This window comes from Leptopilina heterotoma, unplaced genomic scaffold (genome assembly GCF_015476425.1).
Source record: "Leptopilina heterotoma isolate Lh14 unplaced genomic scaffold, ASM1547642v1 Lhet_71, whole genome shotgun sequence".
Lineage (NCBI taxonomy): Eukaryota > Metazoa > Arthropoda > Insecta > Hymenoptera > Figitidae > Leptopilina > Leptopilina heterotoma.
This window is the reverse complement of record NW_025111165.1, coordinates 452,697-470,789: the sequence shown is the minus strand read 5'-3', so window position 1 is coordinate 470,789 and position 18,093 is coordinate 452,697. Positions and strand designations below refer to the sequence as shown.

Sequence of the window (18,093 nt, the reverse complement as noted above, 5' to 3'; positions counted from 1 at the left end):
TATATAATTTATATATTTAATATACTTATTACTTATATTATTAATGTTACCATATTAATATTATTAGTAGTTCTAATATTATTAATATTTTTAATACTATTAATATTAACTAATAACGTTAATAATTACTAATATAGTAATAAATATATAGTAATAAATATTTCTCTATTAAAATTAAATAAATCAATAATAGAAATAATAAAATACGGAACTTTATTTATAAAAAAAAAATTTTAAAAAAAATAAAAGAAAAAAATAAAAGAAAAATTGAATCAAATTTTTCCGCAGTGATATATAAAAACGTACAAATAATAATTTATCACAATTCTAAATATTATATAGAAAAATAAAAATTATAGGATATTTAAAAAAAATAAATTCTCCTAGTGTCTGGAAACAATTAGCGTGATTATCATTTCATAGTCGCGCTCACTTCTTGATTTTCAATATCATGACTCAACGATAAATTTCAGTAGGAAATGTGCCGCTATCGGCGCAGCAAAATTCAGTCACATATGTGATATAATTTATTTAATATTATTTTTATCCATCTATTACGCAAGTTGCTCACTTAGAGAAATGTAAGTAGTTCAAAGTGGAAAATACGAATCTCTTATTCTCCTTTTTCCTATTTGCATAAATTTAAACAATAGTGCAAGCATTGTTTCTAGTTTCACCGTTTTTTTACAAATATAAAATTCATGACAACATTTTATTAAATAAAAATAATAAATGTCGACATTTTTTTTATGAAAAAAGGTTTTTTTTAATAATTAATTAGGATTGAAATTTTATTATTTGTAAACATAACCTCTGTGAGAAGGAAATATTCAAAATATAATTTCAAAATGAATGAAAGAATATATTTGAAAAAAATTTTGTTTGAAAAAAATTATTTTCATTCGATAATAAGTAAATGGACTTGTAAACAATTTTTATTCTAATACTTTTATCGTAAATTTTTATTGCAAAACTTTTATTGTAAATTATTATTGTAAAACTTTTATTGTAAATTTTTATTGTAAAACTTTTACTGTAAATTTTTATTGTAAAACTTTTACTGTAAATTTTTATTGTAAAAATTTTATTGTAAAAATTTAATTAATTAATTTAATTGTAAATAGGTATGAACGCAGATAATAAATTTCAAATTATATTTTTTTGTCAAGTAGAATTAGAATGAATTCGAATTTTTGAAAAAAAAAATTAGATTTTATTTAAACAGTTGAATATCTCTAACAGCGCATTCATTTATTTTCACCTTACTAATTTTGTCTTTTGCAGACTCAAAAAAAATCATTCAAAAAAGGTTATGATGATATTGAACCTTATAATTTGTTATTACGTGAAATAATTTATTACTACCAGAAATATTCTTTCCTATCTAAGTACTATTCTCTAAAAATTAAGTCCGCAATGAAAGTTTGGAGAGACGCTGCTAGTCTTCTTCTAGCAGCTCGACATCGTGTCAAACCAAAAGAAACTTCGTCATCAGTTGTAAGTACTCACAAATTATTATCAAAAAAAAAATAATATCATTCATAAAGAAAGATTTAATTCTTTAATTTTTACCCTTTTTAATTTGATTTAATAATTATTTTTAATTTTTACTCTTTTTAATTTGATTTAATAATAATTGTTAATTTTTACCCTTTTTAACTTGATTTAATAATTATTTTTATTCTTTTCGACTTAATTTAATAATTTCCATTTTTTAAATTAAATTTAATAATTATTTTCAATTTTTATTTTTTTTTAAATGGTAAATAACTTTGTTTTAATTTACAGTTTACGTATGACTATCAATTGATGGCACTGAAGAGACACCAGAATTCGAGTTTTATGCCCGGAGCCTATGTATTTCCGGGCGGTACAACCGAACCGGCCGATGCTGATTTAAAATGGAATAAACTCTTCGCTGCCTTTGGATTTGATCAGAATAATTTTAAATCACTGATACCAAACACTAATACACGGCCGCCAATTTTCAAACAAGTATCCAATGAATTGCCACGAGAAATTTCTCTAAGAATAACAGCAATTCGAGAGACATTCGAGGAATGTGGAATTTTACTTTGTAAAAGCTCGTCGAAAGTTGGTTTTTTGAAGGATTGGGCACAAAATTTTACCGGTTAGTTATAACTAAAATAATACATAAAATTAATTAATTAATAATTTTATTTATTAGTTATACTTTTCATAAATTAATTAATTATTAATTTTTACATCTTTAATTAATTTTCTTCTCTATTTCCTCATTTAATTACTATTTTTTATTTCTTTCGAGTTATTTACTATTTTATTTTTTTCACATTTTTATTTCTTCACTTATTTATTATATTTTTACATTCTTCATTCATTTTTTTTTCTTTATTTTCTGAATTATTTATTACTTTTCTTATTTTTTCCCCTCTCATTTCAATTTTTTAACTTATTTTTTTTCTTCACTTCTTTATCAATTTTCTTTTTTTATTCTTTCTGATTTTTTTTCTTTACCTCTTTATTCATTTCCTTCTTTATTTTTTCTTTACTTATTTGATTTTCTTCTTTATTTTTGGATATATTTATTAATTTCTAAAAAAAAGTTTCTCTAACAAATTTTGATTTCTAAAAAAAGTTTTTCTAAAAATTTATGAATTCTAATATTCATTTTCCTAAAATTTGTGAAATTCCATAATTTTAATTAAAATTCGAAAATTTAAAAAAAAATAAAAATAGGAAATAGAAACTATTTTGCATATTTTCTGCTTCTCACTCATAATTCTTTATTTTTTATTTATTATTTTCCTTTTCTCTCATTTTCATTTCCTGATTAAATTATTTTTTCTTCAATTCGTTATTCACTCTTCAAATTTATTTTTTTTTTTATTAACTATTTTCCTTATTTCTTTTCTCTAATTTTTATTTCTTTTTATTTTATTTTTTTCTTACTTCTACATTGATTTTTTTTATCTCTTCACTTATTTATTATTTTCTTTATTCCTTTTCTTTCATTTTTTTATTTTCTCACTGATTTATTTTTTTCTACTTCAGTAATATTTTTTTTCGTCTCCTAATTTATTTTCATTTTCTAATTAATTTTATTTTTCCAAAAATAGTTCCAAACGGTGAACTTGAAAAGTGGCAGAGCAAAGTGCACAATGATCCGACAGAATTTTACAAATTATGCGAAGGTCTTCAATGTTACCCCGATTTATGGTCACTGCACGAATGGAGCGATTGGTTAACACCAACAACAATAGGAAAGCGTTTTGATACTGTTTTCTATTTGGCTTGTCTTCCCGAAATTCCCGAGGCTAAATACGAAGAAACCGAAATGGAGGATTTAATAGTAAAATCTCTTCTTTTTATCTTCTTTTGAAGATTTATTTATTACTAATTTTTTTCATTTTGCAATATTTACAAATTTATTAATTTTATTATTTAAATTTAAATCAGTTAATTTTATTAATTAAATATAAATTAGAGAAGTTCATTAATTTAATTAAAATTAAATTAGTCAATTTCATTTAATTTTTAATTCTCTAATATCGAATTTCAATATTTGATTCGATTTAATTTAATTTAAATAAGAATTAATTTAATTTAATTTAATCAATTTTTATTTAAAATAGATTAATTAATTCTCTTCTAAAAAATAAAAATTCTCCTTTTCAGTGGGCAAATCCAAAGGAACTTATTAACTCCTCATCGAATGTACTTTTAATGCCACCACAACAGTATGAATTAGCGAGATTAGCGAAATTCGAATCTTTGGATAATTTATTAGAATTCGCCGTCGATCGAAGTAAAATGGGAGTGCAATTAAATTTTCCCGTAAGTTATTATAATTTTTCTTTTGCAAAGAGAGAGAGAGAGAGAGAGAGAGATAAAGAAAAATAATTATTAACCGCAATAGGCAAATTTGATTTTTATTATCGACCTACAAGTTAATAGAATTTTTCTCTCTAATGAAGAAATAAAATTTTTAATGACTAAAATAATTACAAACAAAGTAATGAAAATTTCTTGTTTCTGTTCATTCTTTCTTTTTTTTAAGGTCATGGTAAAATTATTAGACGGAACAGTATTTCTTCTACCCGGAGATTCATTGTATCCAAAGCAAGTGAGTTTTATGGAGAAAAATACTCTCGACAAAACAACATTAACAATTAGTGAATTACGAAATGATTCACCAGTTAAAAATCGTCTCGAATTCTACGATCTTGAGGTGAAAAAAATAATTGTCCACAATCATGAAAATATTGACGGTCACTTGTCACCACTTCCAGTACAAACTGTTCGCATTAAGCCGAGTAAATTATAAAATTTTGTAAATTAAAAAAAAATTTGCGAAGAAATTTGTGAATTAAAAAAAAAAACAAATTGCGAAATAATTCGTGAGTTAAAAATAAATTACGAAAAGAATTTGTAAATTAAAAATATATCCTTCGAAAAAAATGTTATTTTTCTACTGTAATATGTAATTTTACCACGTTTCGTAAATTAATTTTTTGTAAATAAACTATTTAAAAAAACAAATTGTTATAAAAACAAATTTTATTTTTTTAATTTTCCCAGAATTTATTTTTCAAAATTTTATTTTTAATTTTTAAATTTTCAATTTTCTGGTGTCATTGACTTTGCATAGGAGAAATTCAAAGAAAAGGTCTCCTAACGGAAAGTTTAATTTTAATTATTTTAATTACTCGATTTGGTCTCATATATTTGTATATTAATAAAAACATTCACTGCCAAGATTAATTTCCTGACTTTAATATTAAAGTTTCGAGTTTGAAACAAAAGTGATGCCTAATACGTATTATATACTATTATAATTCATAGTGAGCGAAAGCATTACAACTTGATATAATAACTTCCATGCTGTCATTAAAAAACTTTTTTTTTCTCCTCTTCCCCCTTTTATTCTACATTATACTTGTTACTTTATTTTCCATTACTTAAACTTTTTTGATGAGCTGCATAACGGATACCATTAAAATTGAAAGTAAATAACTCATTTCCTTACATAAGATTATGGAACGAAAAATATAAGAAAAATCAATAAAAGCCGATTTATTATCCATAGAAAAGACATTACCGAAAATAATGTAAAAAAGTCTATTAAAAATGAATTGGAAAAATTGCTTTTTAAACAATAAATAAAAAAATTCACTGCACTTGCATTTTTTTCTAATTCTTTTTCTTTACTTCTTTATAGTTACCCTATTTTTTAATATTTTATATTTTATAATTATATATTCATTATTTATTATTATAGTAAGTATTTTACAATTATTCAAATAATAATAAATAATTAATATAATAATTATAAAGTAGCTTTAAGAAAAAAGAATAAAAAAGTACAAAAATATTTGAAAAAAACTTCAAGTGGAGGAATTTTTATTTATTAGTCTTCTAACTAATAATAACTAATTTCTAATTATATATTAATTATTTATTATTATGATATTAAAAGACTTCGCACTCGATGATTAATTTTTAAAAAGTAGCAAAAAGTAGCTTCCAAACTAAAAAAATTAGTAAAAAAGCAGCTGTCGAAAAATTAAATTTGACATAAAAAAACTTGTTTTAGACACTTCACAAAACTGACAAAAATTTTGAATGGATTTTTTTATTTCTAAATTTTATTTTCCTGACTTTCTCCTAATTTTCATAAAAAATATTTACTTCTTTCTTATCCTGCTAATAAATTAAATTCCTGCAACGATTTTTATTATTCATTGAAGAATTTAAATATTTATAAAAAAAGTTTACGAAGAATATTATAAAAATTATTAAATTATTTGCATTTTTCGATTAATTTTATGCAAATTCCAATTTAAAAAATTGAATTCTTGAAAAATTTTTATTATTCATGAAAAGAATTGAACTTTTATGAAGATTTTTACAAAAAAATTTTAAATAATTGAATTTTGTTTGAAAATTCTTTGAAAATAGTAGATATTAAAAATCATTAAATTGCTAAAAGTTTTTAAAAATAATTAAATTTTACAGAGAATTCTATTAAAATGCCTCAAAATAATTGAATTTTCGGGAATAAGTTTGATATTTATATTTAATAATTGAATTCTTTCGAAAAAATATTTATGTAAATAATTGAATTCTTGGGAAGAATTTTATTAAAATCTAAATAAATAATTGAATTATTTCAAAGCAATTTAATTCAAATTGTATTTAAAATAATTAAAATCCTGCGATGAATTTGATTATTTATAAAAATACATTAGTAAACAGTTGAAAAGAATTTTATTAAAATTTTCAAAAAATAATTTTATACCTTTGACGAATTTTATTAATATTTTTAAAAATAGTTAAATTTCTGAGAAGAATTTTATTACTCACATAAATAATTCAATTCTTGCAACGATTTTTATAAAAAATTTTTAAAAATAATTAAATTCTTGCAAATAATTTGTTAACAATCTTTTTAAATAATTAATTTTTTTCAACAAATTTTATGGGCTCGGTGAAAATAGCGACCCGCCGGCCGCAAGCCATCAGAACAATCCATAGGCGCCGACACACATAGTAGCGCGGTGGCCCTATACGGTTCAATCAACGCAAAAACAACGTACGCTAGCTATTAAAGTTTATAGAAAAAAATTGCAATAGTCACATTTTATTAAAGAGCATTAATCCCTCTTTAATTTGCGACCAAGAAATAAACATTTGGTCTAAAATTGTTCGAGTTATGAATTTTTTTAAAAATTTTTTTCCAAATTTTCGTTTTTCTGATACGGGCGGGTGGGGACGCTGGCTATCAAAAGTTGTTTTAAAAAATTTCTATTGGTCCAATGAAAAGAAGCATTAATCCCTCTTTAATTTGCGACCAAGAAATAAACATTTGGTCTAAAATTGTTCAAGTTATGAATTTTTTTTGAACTTTTTTTCCAAATTTTCGGTTTTCTGATACGGGCGGGTGGGGACGCTGGCTATCAAAAATTGTTTTAAAAAATTCCTATTGGTCCAATGAAAAGAAGCATTAATCCCTCTTTAATTTGCGACCAAGAAATAAACATTTGGTCTAAAATTGTTCGAGTTATGAATTTTTTAAAAAATTTTTTTCCATATTTTCGTTTTTCTGATACGGGCGGGTGGGGACGCTGGCTATCAAAAATTGTTTTAAAAAATTCCTATTGGTCCAATGAAAAGAAGCATTAATCCCTCTTTAATTTGCGACCAAGAAATAAACATTTGGTCTAAAATTGTTCAAGTTATGAATTTTTTTTGAACTTTTTTTCCAAATTTTCGGTTTTCTGATACGGGCGGGTGGGGACGCTGGCTATCAAAAATTGTTTTAAAAAATTCCTATTGGTCCAAGGAAAAGAAGCATTAATCCCTCTTTAATTTGCGACCAAGAAATAAACATTTGGTCTAAAATTGTTCGAGTTATGAATTTTTTAAAAAATTTTTTTCCAAATTTTCGTTTTTCTGATAAGGGCGGGTGGGGACGCTGGCTATCAAAAATTGTTTTAGAAAATTCCTATTGGTCCACTGAAAAGAAGCATTAATCCCTCTTTAATTTGCGACCAAGAAATAAACATTTGGTCTAAAATTGTTCGAGTTATGAATTTTTTAAAAAATTTTTTTCCAAATTTTCGTTTTTCTGATACGGGCGGGTGGGGACGCTGGCTATCAAAAATTGTTTTAAAAAATTCCTATTGGTCCAATGAAAAGAAGCATTAATCCCTCTTTAATTTGCGACCAAGAAATAAACATTTGGTCTAAAATTGTTCAAGTTATGAATTTTTATTGAACTTTTTTTCCAAATTTTCGTTTTTCTGATACGGGCGGGTGGGGACGCTGGCTATCAACAATTGTTTTAAAAAATTCCTATTAGTCCAATGAAAAGAAGCATTAATCCCTCTTTAATTTGCGACCAAGAAATAAACATTTGGTCTAAAATTGTTCAAGTTATGAATTTTTTAAAAAATTTTTTTCCAAATTTTCGTTTTTCTGATACGGGCGGGTGGGGACGCTGGCTATCAAAAATTGTTTTAGAAAATTCCTATTGGTCCAATGAAAAGAAGCATTAATCCCTCTTTAATTTGCGACCAAGAAATAAACATTTGGTCTAAAATTGTTCGAGTTATGAATTTTTTAAAAAATTTTTTTCCAAATTTTCGTTTTTCTGATACGGGCGGGTGGGGACGCTGGCTATCAAAAATTGTTTTAAAAAATTCCTATTGGTCCAATGAAAAGAAGCATTAATCCCTCTTTAATTTGCGACCAAGAAATAAACATTTGGTCTAAAATTGTTCAAGTTATGAATTTTTTTTGAACTTTTTTTCTAAATTTTCGTTTTTCTGATACGGGCGGGTGGGGACGCTGGCTATCAAAAGTTGTTTTAAAAAATTCCTATTGGTCCAATGAAAAGAAGCATTAATCCCTATTTAATTTGCGACCAAGAAATAAACATTTGGTCTAAAATTGTTCTAGTTATGAATTTTTTTTGAACTTTTTTTCCAAATTTTCGGTTTTCTGATACGGGCGGGTGGGGACGCTGGCTATCAAAAATTGTTTTAAAAAATTCCTATTGGTCCAATGAAAAGAAGCATTAATCCCTCTTTAATTTGCGACCAAGAAATAAACATTTGGTCTTAAATTGTTCGAGTTATGAATTTTTTAAAAAATTTTTTTCCATATTTTCGTTTTTCTGATACGGGCGGGTGGGGACGCTGGCTATCAAAAATTGTTTTAAAAAATTCCTATTGGTCCAATGAAAAGAAGCATTAATCCCTCTTTAATTTGCGACCAAGAAATAAACATTTGGTCTAAAATTGTTCAAGTTATGAATTTTTTTTGAACTTTTTTTCCAAATTTTCGTTTTTCTGATACGGGCGGGTGGGGACGCTGGCTATCAAAAATTGTTTTTGAAAATTCCTATTGGTCCAATGAAAAGAAGCATTAATCCCTCTTTAATTTGCGACCAAGAAATAAACATTTGGTCTAAAATTGTTCGAGTTATGAATTTTTTAAAAAAATTTTTTCCAAATTTTCGTTTTTCTGATATGGGCGGGTGGGGACGCTGGCTATCAACAATTGTTTTAAAAAATTCCTATTGGTCCAATGAAAAGAAGCATTAATCCCTCTTTAATTTGCGACCAAGAAATAAACATTTGGTCTAAAATTGTTCAAGTTATGAATTTTTTAAAAAATTTTTTTCCAAATTTTCGTTTTTCTGATACGGGCGGGTGGGGACGCTGGCTATCAACAATTGTTTTAAAAAATTCCTATTGGTCCAATGAAAAGAAGCATTAATCCCTCTTTAATTTGCGACCAAGAAATAAACATTTGGTCTAAAATTGTTCAAGTTATGAATTTTTTTTGAACTTTTTTTCTAAATTTTCGTTTTTCTGATACGGGCGGGTGGGGGCGCTGGCTATCAAAAGTTGTTTTAAAAAATTCCTATTGGTCCAATGAAAAGAAGCATTAATCCCTCTTTAATTTGCGACCAAGAAATAAACATTTGGTCTAAAATTGTTCAAGTTATGAATTTTTTTTGAACTTTTTTTCTAAATTTTCGTTTTTCTGATACGGGCGGGTGGGGGCGCTGGCTATCAAAAGTTGTTTTAAAAAATTCCTATTGGTCCAATGAAAAGAAGCATTAATCCCTCTTTAATTTGCGACCAAGAAATAAACATTTGGTCTAAAATTTTTCGAGTTATGAATTTTTTTTGAACTTTTTTCCAAATTTTCGTTTTTCTGATACGGGCGGGTGGGGACGCTGGCTATAAAAAATTGTTTTAAAAAATTCCTATTGGTCCAATGAAAAGAATCATTAATCCCTCTTTAATTTGCGACCAAGAAATAAACATTTGGTCTAAAATTGTTCAAGTTATGAATTTTTATTGAACTTTTTTTCCAAATTTTCGTTTTTCTGATACGGGCGGGTGGGGACGCTGGCTATCAAAAATTGTTTTAGAAAATTCCTATTGGTCCAATGAAAAGAAGCATTAATCCCTCTTTAATTTGCGACCAAGAAATAAACATTTGGTCTAAAATTGTTCAAGTTATGAATTTTTATTGAACTTTTTTTCCATATTTTCGTTTTTCTGATACGGGCGGGTGGGGACGCTGGCTATCCAAAATTGTTTTAAAAAATTCCTATTGGTCCAATGAAAAGAAGCATTAATCCCTCTTTAATTTGCGACCAAGAAATAAACATTTGGTCTAAAATTTTTCGAGTTATGAATTTTTTTTGAACTTTTTTCCAAATTTTCGTTTTTCTGATACGGGCGGGTGGGGACGCTGGCTATAAAAAATTGTTTTAAAAAATTCCTATTGGTCCAATGAAAAGAATCATTAATCCCTCTTTAATTTGCGACCAAGAAATAAACATTTGGTCTAAAATTGTTCAAGTTATGAATTTTTTTTGAACTTTTTTTCCAAATTTTCGTTTTTCTGATACGGGCGGGTGGGGACGCTGGCTATCAAAAATTGTTTTAAAAAATTCCTATTGGTCCAATGAAAAGAAGCATTAATCCCTCTTTAATTTGCGACCAAGAAATAAACATTTGGTCTAAAATTGTTCGAGTTATGAATTTTTTAAAAAATTTTTTTCCAAATTTTCGTTTTTCTGATACGGGCGGGTGGGGACGCTGGCTATCAAAAACTGTTTTAGAAAATTCCTATTGGTCCAATGAAAAGAAGCATTAATCCCTCTTTAATTTGCGACCAAGAAATAAACATTTGGTCTAAAATTGTTCGAGTTATGAATTTTTTTTGAACTTTTTTTCCAAATTTTCGGTTTTCTGATACGGGCGGGTGGGGACGCTGGCTATCAACAATTGTTTTAGAAAATTCCTATTGGTCCAATGAAAAGAAGCATTAATCCCTCTTTAATTTGCGAACAAGAAATAAACATTTGGTCTAAAATTGTTCAAGTTATGAATTTTTATTGAACTTTTTTTCCAAATTTTCGTTTTTCTGATACGGGCGGGTGGGGACGCTGGCTATCAAAAATTGTTTTAGAAAATTCCTATTGGTCCAATGAAAAGAAGCATTAATCCCTCTTTAATTTGCGACCAAGAAATAAACATTTGGTCTAAAATTGTTCGAGTTATGAATTTTTTAAAAAATTTTTTTCCAAATTTTCGTTTTTCTGATACGGGCGGGTGGGGACGCTGGCTATCAAAAATTGTTTTAAAAAATTCCTATTGGTCCAATGAAAAGAAGCATTAATCCCTCTTTAATTTGCGACCAAGAAATAAACATTTGGTCTAAAATTGTTCAAGTTATGAATTTTTTTTGAACTTTTTTTCCAAATTTTCGTTTTTCTGATACGGGCGGGTGGGGACGCTGGCTATCAACAATTGTTTTAAAAAATTCCTATTGGTCCAATGAAAAGAAGCATTAATCCCTCTTTAATTTGCGACCAAGAAATAAACATTTGGTCTAAAATTGTTCAAGTTATGAATTTTTTAAAAAATTTTTTTCCAAATTTTCGTTTTTCTGATACGGGCGGGTGGGGACGCTGGCTATCAAAAATTGTTTTAGAAAATTCCTATTGGTCCAATGAAAAGAAGCATTAATCCCTCTTTAATTTGCGACCAAGAAATAAACATTTGGTCTAAAATTGTTCGAGTTATGAATTTTTTAAAAAATTTTTTTCCAAATTTTCGTTTTTCTGATACGGGCGGGTGGGGACGCTGGCTATCAAAAACTGTTTTAGAAAATTCCTATTGGTCCAATGAAAAGAAGCATTAATCCCTCTTTAATTTGCGACCAAGAAATAAACATTTGGTCTAAAATTGTTCGAGTTATGAATTTTTTTTGAACTTTTTTTCCAAATTTTCGGTTTTCTGATACGGGCGGGTGGGGACGCTGGCTATCAACAATTGTTTTAGAAAATTCCTATTGGTCCAATAAAAAGAAGCATTAATCCCTCTTTAATTTGCGACCAAGAAATAAACATTTGGTCTAAAATTGGTCGAGTTATGAATTTTTTAAAAAATTTTTTTCCAAATTTTCGTTTTTCTGATACGGGCGGGTGGGGGCGCTGGCTATCCAAAATTGTTTTAAAAAATTCCTATTGGTCCAATGAAAAGAAGCATTAATCCCTCTTTAATTTGCGACCAAGAAATAAACATTTGGTCTAAAATTGTTCGAGTTATGAATTTTTTAAAAAATTTTTTTCCAAATTTTCGTTTTTCTGATACGGGCGGGTGGGGACGCTGGCTATCAAAAACTGTTTTAGAAAATTCCTATTGGTCCAATGAAAAGAAGCATTAATCCCTCTTTAATTTGCGACCAAGAAATAAACATTTGGTCTAAAATTGTTCGAGTTATGAATTTTTTTGAACTTTTTTTCCAAATTTTCGGTTTTCTGATACGGGCGGGTGGGGACGCTGGCTATCAACAATTGTTTTAGAAAATTCCTATTGGTCCAATGAAAAGAAGCATTAATCCCTCTTTAATTTGCGAACAAGAAATAAACATTTGGTCTAAAATTGTTCAAGTTATGAATTTTTATTGAACTTTTTTTCCAAATTTTCGTTTTTCTGATACGGGCGGGTGGGGACGCTGGCTATCAAAAATTGTTTTAGAAAATTCCTATTGGTCCAATGAAAAGAAGCATTAATCCCTCTTTAATTTGCGACCAAGAAATAAACATTTGGTCTAAAATTGTTCGAGTTATGAATTTTTTTAAAAAATTTTTTTCCAAATTTTCGTTTTTCTGATACGGGCGGGTGGGGACGCTGGCTATCAAAAATTGTTTTAAAAAATTCCTATTGGTCCAATGAAAAGAAGCATTAATCCCTCTTTAATTTGCGACCAAGAAATAAACATTTGGTCTAAAATTGTTCAAGTTATGAATTTTTTTGAAACTTTTTTTCCAAATTTTCGTTTTTCTGATACGGGCGGGTGGGGACGCTGGCTATCAACAATTGTTTTAGAAAATTCCTATTGGTCCAATGAAAAGAAGCATTAATCCCTCTTTAATTTGCGACCAAGAAATAAACATTTGGTCTAAAATTGTTCGAGTTATGAATTTTTTAAAAAATTTTTTTCCAAATTTTCGTTTTTCTGATACGGGCGGGTGGGGACGCTGGCTATCAAAAATTGTTTTAGAAAATTCCTATTGGTCCAATGAAAAGAAGCATTAATCCCTCTTTAATTTGCGACCAAGAAATAAACATTTGGTCTAAAATTGTTCGAGTTATGAATTTTTTTGAAACTTTTTTTCCAAATTTTCGTTTTTCTGATACGGGCGGGTGGGGACGCTGGCTATCAAAAACTTGTTTTAGAAAATTCCTATTGGTCCAATGAAAAGAAGCATTAATCCCTCTTTAATTTGCGACCAAGAAATAAACATTTGGTCTAAAATTGTTCGAGTTATGAATTTTTTTGAAACTTTTTTTCCAAATTTTCGTTTTTCTGATACGGGCGGGTGGGGACGCTGGCTATCAACAATTGTTTTAGAAAATTCCTATTGGTCCAATGAAAAGAAGCATTAATCCCTCTTTAATTTGCGACCAAGAAATAAACATTTGGTCTAAAATTGTTCGAGTTATGAATTTTTTAAAAAATTTTTTTCCAAATTTTCGTTTTTCTGATACGGGCGGGTGGGGGACGCTGGCTATCAAAATTGTTTTAAAAAATTCCTATTGGTCCAATGAAAAGAAGCATTAATCCCTCTTTAATTTGCGACCAAGAAATAAACATTTGGTCTAAAATTGTTCGAAGTTATGAATTTTTATTGAACTTTTTTTCCAAATTTTCGTTTTTCTGATACGGGCGGGTGGGGACGCTGGCTATCAAAAATTGTTTTAGAAAATTCCTATTGGTCCAATGAAAAGAAGCATTAATCCCTCTTTAATTTGCGACCAAGAAATAAACATTTGGTCTAAAATTGTTCAAGTTATGAATTTTTATTGAACTTTTTTTCCAAATTTTCGTTTTTCTGATACGGGCGGGTGGGGACGCTGGCTATCAAAAATTGTTTTAGAAAATTCCTATTGGTCCAATGAAAAGAAGCATTAATCCCTCTTTAATTTGCGACCAAGAAATAAACATTTGGTCTAAAATTGTTCGAGTTATGAATTTTTTAAAAAATTTTTTTCCAAATTTTCGTTTTTCTGATACGGGCGGGTGGGGACGCTGGCTATCAAAAATTGTTTTAAAAAATTCCTATTGGTCCAATGAAAAGAAGCATTAATCCCTCTTTAATTTGCGACCAAGAAATAAACATTTGGTCTAAAATTGTTCAAGTTATGAATTTTTTAAAAAATTTTTTTCCAAATTTTCGTTTTTCTGATACGGGCGGGTGGGGACGCTGGCTATCAAAAATTGTTTTAGAAAATTCCTATTGGTCCAATGAAAAGAAGCATTAATCCCTCTTTAATTTGCGACCAAGAAATAAACATTTGGTCTAAAATTGTTCAAGTTATGAATTTTTTGAAAATTTTTTTCTAAATTTTCGTTTTTCTGATACGGGCGGGTGGGGACGCTGGCTATCAAAAATTGTTTTGAAAATTCCTATTGGTCCAATGAAAAGAAGCATTAATCCCTCTTTAATTTGCGACCAAGAAATAAACATTTGGTCTAAAATTGTTCGAGTTATGAATTTTTTAAAAAATTTTTTTCCAAATTTTCGTTTTTTCTGATACGGGCGGGTGGGGACGCTGGCTATCAACAATTGTTTTAAAAAATTCCTATTGGTCCAATGAAAAGAAGCATTAATCCCTCTTTAATTTGCGACCAAGAAATAAACATTTGGTCTAAAATTGTTCAAGTTATGAATTTTTTAAAAAATTTTTTTCCAAATTTTCGGTTTTCTGATACGGGCGGGTGGGGACGCTGGCTATCAAAAATTGTTTTAAAAAATTCCTATTGGTCCAATGAAAAGAAGCATTAATCCCTCTTTAATTTGCGACCAAGAAATAAACATTTGGTCTAAAATTGTTCGAGTTATGAATTTTTTAAAAAATTTTTTTCCATATTTTCGTTTTTCTGATACGGGCGGGTGGGGACGCTGGCTATCAAAAATTGTTTTAAAAAATTCCTATTGGTCCAATGAAAAGAAGCATTAATCCCTCTTTAATTTGCGACCAAGAAATAAACATTTGGTCTAAAATTGTTCAAGTTATGAATTTTTTTGAACTTTTTTTCCAAATTTTCGGTTTTCTGATACGGGCGGGTGGGGACGCTGGCTATCAAAAATTGTTTTAAAAAATTCCTATTGGTCCAATGAAAAGAAGCATTAATCCCTCTTTAATTTGCGACCAAGAAATAAACATTTGGTCTAAAATTGTTCGAGTTATGAATTTTTTTGAAAAATTTTTTTCCAAATTTTCGTTTTTCTGATACGGGCGGGTGGGGACGCTGGCTATCAAAAATTGTTTTAAAAAATTCCTATTGGTCCAATGAAAAGAAGCATTAATCCCTCTTTAATTTGCGACCAAGAAATAAACATTTGGTCTAAAATTGTTCGAGTTATGAATTTTTTAAAAAATTTTTTTCCAAATTTTCGTTTTTCTGATACGGGCGGGTGGGGACGCTGGCTATCAAAAATTGTTTTAGAAAATTCCTATTGGTCCAATGAAAAGAAGCATTAATCCCTCTTTAATTTGCGACCAAGAAATAAACATTTGGTCTAAAATTGTTCGAGTTATGAATTTTTTTGAACTTTTTTTCCAAATTTTCGTTTTTCTGATACGGGCGGGTGGGGACGCTGGCTATCAAAAATTGTTTTAGAAAATTCCTATTGGTCCAATGAAAAGAAGCATTAATCCCTCTTTAATTTGCGAACAAGAAATAAACATTTGGTCTAAAATTGTTCAAGTTATGAATTTTTATTGAACTTTTTTTCCAAATTTTCGTTTTTCTGATACGGGCGGGTGGGGACGCTGGCTATCAAAAATTGTTTTAGAAAAATTCCTATTGGTCCAATGAAAAGAAGCATTAATCCCTCTTTAATTTGCGACCAAGAAATAAACATTTGGTCTAAAATTGTTCGAGTTATGAATTTTTTAAAAATTTTTTTCCAAATTTTCGTTTTTCTGATACGGGCGGGTGGGGACGCTGGCTATCAAAAATTGTTTAAAAAAATCCTATTGGTCCAATGAAAAGAAGCATTAATCCCTCTTTAATTTGCGACCAAGAAATAAACATTTGGTCTAAAATTGTTCAAGTTATGAATTTTTTTGAACTTTTTTTCCAAATTTTCGTTTTTCTGATACGGGCGGGTGGGGACGCTGGCTATCAACAATTGTTTTAAAAAATTCCTATTGGTCCAATGAAAAGAAGCATTAATCCCTCTTTAATTTGCGACCAAGAAATAAACATTTGGTCTAAAATTGTTCAAGTTATGAATTTTTTAAAAAATTTTTTTCCAAATTTTCGTTTTTCTGATACGGGCGGGTGGGGACGCTGGCTATCAAAAATTGTTTTAGAAAATTCCTATTGGTCCAATGAAAAGAAGCATTAATCCCTCTTTAATTTGCGACCAAGAAATAAACATTTGGTCTAAAATTGTTCGAGTTATGAATTTTTTAAAAAATTTTTTTCCAAATTTTCGTTTTTCTGATACGGGCGGGTGGGGACGCTGGCTATCAAAAACTGTTTTAGAAAATTCCTATTGGTCCAATGAAAAGAAGCATTAATCCCTCTTTAATTTGCGACCAAGAAATAAACATTTGGTCTAAAATTGTTCGAGTTATGAATTTTTTTTGAACTTTTTTTCCAAATTTTCGGTTTTCTGATACGGGCGGGTGGGGACGCTGGCTATCAACAATTGTTTTAGAAAATTCCTATTGGTCCAATAAAAAGAAGCATTAATCCCTCTTTAATTTGCGACCAAGAAATAAACATTTGGTCTAAAATTGGTCGAGTTATGAATTTTTTAAAAAATTTTTTTCCAAATTTTCGTTTTTCTGATACGGGCGGGTGGGGGCGCTGGCTATCCAAAATTGTTTTAAAAAATTCCTATTGGTCCAATGAAAAGAAGCATTAATCCCTCTTTAATTTGCGACCAAGAAATAAACATTTGGTCTAAAATTTTTCGAGTTATGAATTTTTTTTGAACTTTTTTCCAAATTTTCGTTTTTCTGATACGGGCGGGTGGGGACGCTGGCTATAAAAAATTGTTTTAAAAAATTCCTATTGGTCCAATGAAAAGAATCATTAATCCCTCTTTAATTTGCGACCAAGAAATAAACATTTGGTCTAAAATTGTTCAAGTTATGAATTTTTATTGAACTTTTTTTCCAAATTTTCGTTTTTCTGATACGGGCGGGTGGGGACGCTGGCTATCAAAAATTGTTTTAAAAAATTCCTATTGGTCCAATGAAAAGAAGCATTAATCCCTCTTTAATTTGCGACCAAGAAATAAACATTTGGTCTAAAATTGTTCGAGTTATGAATTTTTTAAAAAATTTTTTTCCAAATTTTCGTTTTTCTGATACGGGCGGGTGGGGACGCTGGCTATCAACAATTGTTTTAAAAAATTCCTATTGGTCCAATGAAAAGAAGCATTAATCCCTCTTTAATTTGCGACCAAGAAATAAACATTTGGTCTAAAATTGTTCAAGTTATGAATTTTTTAAAAAATTTTTTTCCAAATTTTCGTTTTTCTGATACGGGCGGGTGGGGACGCTGGCTATCAAAAATTGTTTTAAAAAATTCCTATTGGTCCAATGAAAAGAAGCATTAATCCCTCTTTAATTTGCGACCAAGAAATAAACATTTGGTCTAAAATTGTTCAAGTTATGAATTTTTTAAAAAATTTTTTTCCAAATTTTCGTTTTTCTGATACGGGCGGGTGGGGACGCTGGCTATCAACAATTGTTTTAAAAAATTCCTATTGGTCCAATGAAAAGAAGCATTAATCCCTCTTTAATTTGCGACCAAGAAATAAACATTTGGTCTAAAATTGTTCAAGTTATGAATTTTTTAAAAAATTTTTTTCCAAATTTTCGGTTTTCTGATACGGGCGGGTGGGGACGCTGGCTATCAAAAATTGTTTTAAAAAATTCCTATTGGTCCAATGAAAAGAAGCATTAATCCCTCTTTAATTTGCGACCAAGAAATAAACATTTGGTCTAAAATTGTTCGAGTTATGGATTTTTTAAAAAATTTTTTTCCATA

General features: G+C 28.4%; 1 protein-coding gene across 1 annotated transcript; it reads left to right on the top strand.

The window, feature by feature from the left end:
- Positions 1-351: 351 nt before the first annotated feature.
- Positions 352-4,497, top strand: LOC122510614 (nucleoside diphosphate-linked moiety X motif 19-like). The gene is made up of 6 exons (XM_043625386.1): positions 352-581; positions 1,285-1,497; positions 1,789-2,131; positions 3,099-3,331; positions 3,658-3,816; positions 4,040-4,497. The coding sequence occupies exons 2-6, from the start codon at positions 1,417-1,419 to the stop codon at positions 4,304-4,306; spliced, it is 1,083 nt and encodes a 360-aa protein (XP_043481321.1). The 5' UTR covers positions 352-581; positions 1,285-1,416; the 3' UTR covers positions 4,307-4,497.
- Positions 4,498-18,093: the final 13,596 nt, after the last annotated feature.

Coding starts and splice junctions, on each gene's coding strand:
- LOC122510614 (XM_043625386.1), top strand. CDS start 1,417: ATGAAAGTTTGGAGAGACGCTGCTAGTCTTCTTCTAGCAGCTCGACAT. Junction 1,498..1,788: donor AAGAAACTTCGTCATCAGTT/GTAAGTACTCAC, acceptor TTTAATTTACAG/TTTACGTATGACTATCAATT. Junction 3,817..4,039: donor GAGTGCAATTAAATTTTCCC/GTAAGTTATTAT, acceptor CTTTTTTTTAAG/GTCATGGTAAAATTATTAGA.